Source organism: Anopheles aquasalis, chromosome 2 (genome assembly GCF_943734665.1).
Source record: "Anopheles aquasalis chromosome 2, idAnoAquaMG_Q_19, whole genome shotgun sequence".
NCBI classification, from domain to species: domain Eukaryota; kingdom Metazoa; phylum Arthropoda; class Insecta; order Diptera; family Culicidae; genus Anopheles; species Anopheles aquasalis.
This window is the reverse complement of record NC_064877.1, coordinates 85,458,147-85,460,646: the sequence shown is the minus strand read 5'-3', so window position 1 is coordinate 85,460,646 and position 2,500 is coordinate 85,458,147. Positions and strand designations below refer to the sequence as shown.

General features: G+C 48.7%; 2 protein-coding genes across 2 annotated transcripts in view; one reads left to right on the top strand and one right to left on the bottom strand.

Moving 5' to 3' along the window:
- The window catches only part of LOC126580872 (growth hormone-inducible transmembrane protein), a 1,663-nt gene extending 289 nt beyond the window's left edge, over positions 1-1,374 (bottom strand). The window contains exons 1-3 of the mRNA XM_050244173.1: positions 1,214-1,374; positions 604-1,110; positions 56-525 (exon numbers count right to left, since the gene is read on the bottom strand). Of these exons, the coding sequence (XP_050100130.1) occupies positions 56-525; positions 604-1,062 (929 nt within the window). The 5' untranslated portion in view covers positions 1,063-1,110; positions 1,214-1,374. The remainder of the gene's footprint in view (positions 1-55; positions 526-603; positions 1,111-1,213) is intronic.
- Positions 1,375-1,577: 203 nt separating this feature from the next.
- The window catches only part of LOC126580863 (uncharacterized), a 3,302-nt gene continuing 2,379 nt past the window's right edge, over positions 1,578-2,500 (top strand). Inside the window, exons 1-4 of the mRNA XM_050244161.1 lie at positions 1,578-1,900; positions 1,959-2,152; positions 2,231-2,432; positions 2,496-2,500. The exon at positions 2,496-2,500 is cut by the window's right edge and continues 94 nt beyond it. Coding sequence (XP_050100118.1) covers positions 1,727-1,900; positions 1,959-2,152; positions 2,231-2,432; positions 2,496-2,500 — 575 coding nt within the window. The 5' untranslated portion in view covers positions 1,578-1,726. The remainder of the gene's footprint in view (positions 1,901-1,958; positions 2,153-2,230; positions 2,433-2,495) is intronic.

The following is a 2,500-nucleotide window of genomic DNA, read 5'->3' as shown; positions in this document are numbered from 1 at the left end:
ATTTCCGATTTAAACGCAACTATTGCTCGTGCTCACCATTGAGCTAAATACTTACGAGTTGACTGGATCGAAAGGACGTGGCGCATAGAGTGGGTACATTTCGGCTCGTTTCACAATCTTTTGCGTGTCGTAAAGCAGGAAACCGCTGAACAGTAGCAGACCACCGTACAGCGACAGAGATGCTATTCCGGCTCCCAACGCCGTCGTTGGGGGCAACCACATGGATGCCAGCGACGAAGCGAAAACGACTCCCAGGCCGATGGCTAGCGGTCCGCCCATGTACAGGAACTTATCGCTCGGTGCACACACGGCCACCGTGGAAAGTCCTCCAACAACGCCAGCTGTGTACCAAGCGGCCCGAGTAAGGATCGCTCCACCGACGAAACACATAGGCGCAATGACCGCACCAAGAATAGCTGAATGTACGGCCCATGCCACCTGCTTGCTACCGAGTCCTGGGCTGTACGGTATCGATTGAGCCACCATGCCCGATCCGATCATTAACGCAAACGTTCCCAGTATCGACTGCGGACAAGAGAAAGAAATACTGGTGAGTTAGCATCAAGCATTGCACGAAGACTCTGCGGGTTTGAGATTCCATACCATCCATCCATTTCTCGATACTAGACTTAGCAGGCGAGGTGATCGGAACACGGCCATAGCACTGGCCGCCGAAATGGCCAGTGAGCCTCCAAAGTACAGGTAAGTGTCTTGAATGCGCTGCTTCACGTACTCCGGCCACAGGTGCGAATTCTCCAGCGTACTGGTACCACTTCCTAGTCCGAGCCCGTAGAAACACAGGGCACCGAGACCAAGGGCAGCACCACCGGCCAACGCTCCCTTTCCAATCGCATACGCGTTGGGACCGGGAGGAGCCATGGCACGTTCACGAAGTGACACTCGTTCAGCACGCGTCGTCCAGCTGCTGGTCGATGTTCCGCTGCCTTTCACATCCCGAGCGAATTGCCGAATAGCCTGCTGCTGACGCACCGGGAACCGCTGTGCCGCGGTTTTCAACAGCGCCGGAGTGATCAACTGCTTACTGCACGCGAGACGCAACATCGTAGTAGTTTATCTTGCACAAATTGAACTGCGTTGTCTTCGGTGTATCTGTGTTTTAAGGATCGTGGAAAATGCAATTTACTCGGAATGTTGCGACAAAATGATGCAACTCGTGCGGAAGATGAACCAATCTGCTGTGGAGTGTACTTACAATTTATTCGTTTTTAGCAAAGATAACTAAGTGTCGCGATAAACGCTTGCGTATTTCAGTAGGATTTCACAATTATTCCGCCGCAGATTTCGAAGAACAAAAACTCTTTTACCTTGAGCTCTTGGATGCGTGTGTTTTGTTGTGATTCGGAAATTTCTCGACGTTCGGACAGCGGATACCCTTCAGGAACGACGATGGGAATCGTTTTAAATTTTACCGCAACTACACACTTGTTTGTTGAACTTTGCTTCAATCTGCTGGTTTCTTGCCTCGAATATTGCGTTGATTAAAATATTATTTATGAAATAGTTAGAAACAGTTTTTATTTTACGACGCTCATCCATCGCGGTGCAGCGATCTTGGCGATCGCAGTAGCCATCGTTGGCAGCCCTGCTGTTTGGAGCCCGGTTTTCTTTGTCCTCGAGTTCAGCTAGAAGTCGTCGCCGGTCAGGATTTCCAAATATTTCATTGGCCTCATTGCGTGTAATAGAAGCCACCGGAACCAATCCAGACATGAATGATCAAAGCAGAAACCAGTTGGAGATGATTTTGTCGAAAGTTAGGGCGGAAACCGATACAAATGTTGTGCTACAAAAGGTACGGACATGCCTTTCGCAGTTTATGAAGTTGCTGGAACAGCCTCACCCAATCGAGATGGGACTTTTCAGGCTCATGAAAATAGCTCAGGTAAGCAAGCAACCGAATATTGCGGGGGGAGCAATTCATGAACTATTTTCGATTGCAGGAAACGATAGCTAACCGGCCGGAGCGAAACTGCGCAATAGTTGTAAAAATAATGGGCGTTCTTTTGGACCTGAGCTATCAAGACTGGTCAAATTCATCGGAGATTACCAGACTGTTGAAGGTAGCTGCTAAGATGATGGCCCTATTGAATCCGCAAGAGTACGACGCCATTCACCAGGTCGTACAAAGGAATGGGTAAGCGGCGTAACGGGTCTTTTCTCGCGCACACGATGACTGTTTTCAACACCGGATTGCTATAACTTCCACGCACAGGACAGCCCTTGCCTATCGCTTTAGGGAAAGCGCAAGTTTCAGCGTTCGATATGCGGTGATGAGTTTGATATTCGAGATTAACCCTAACAACGAGCCAAACAAAAAGCGCCGCGAAAGTTTACTCAAGAGTATCGTCGTAGCGCTAGACAAACTCGCCAATTTGCAGAGTATGCTGGAATGGAATCAGATCAACTTTCAAATGGTAAGTATCTCTTGATTCATTTTCACTATCCTTTTGTTAACCTAATTTTACAACACGACACAGAAATG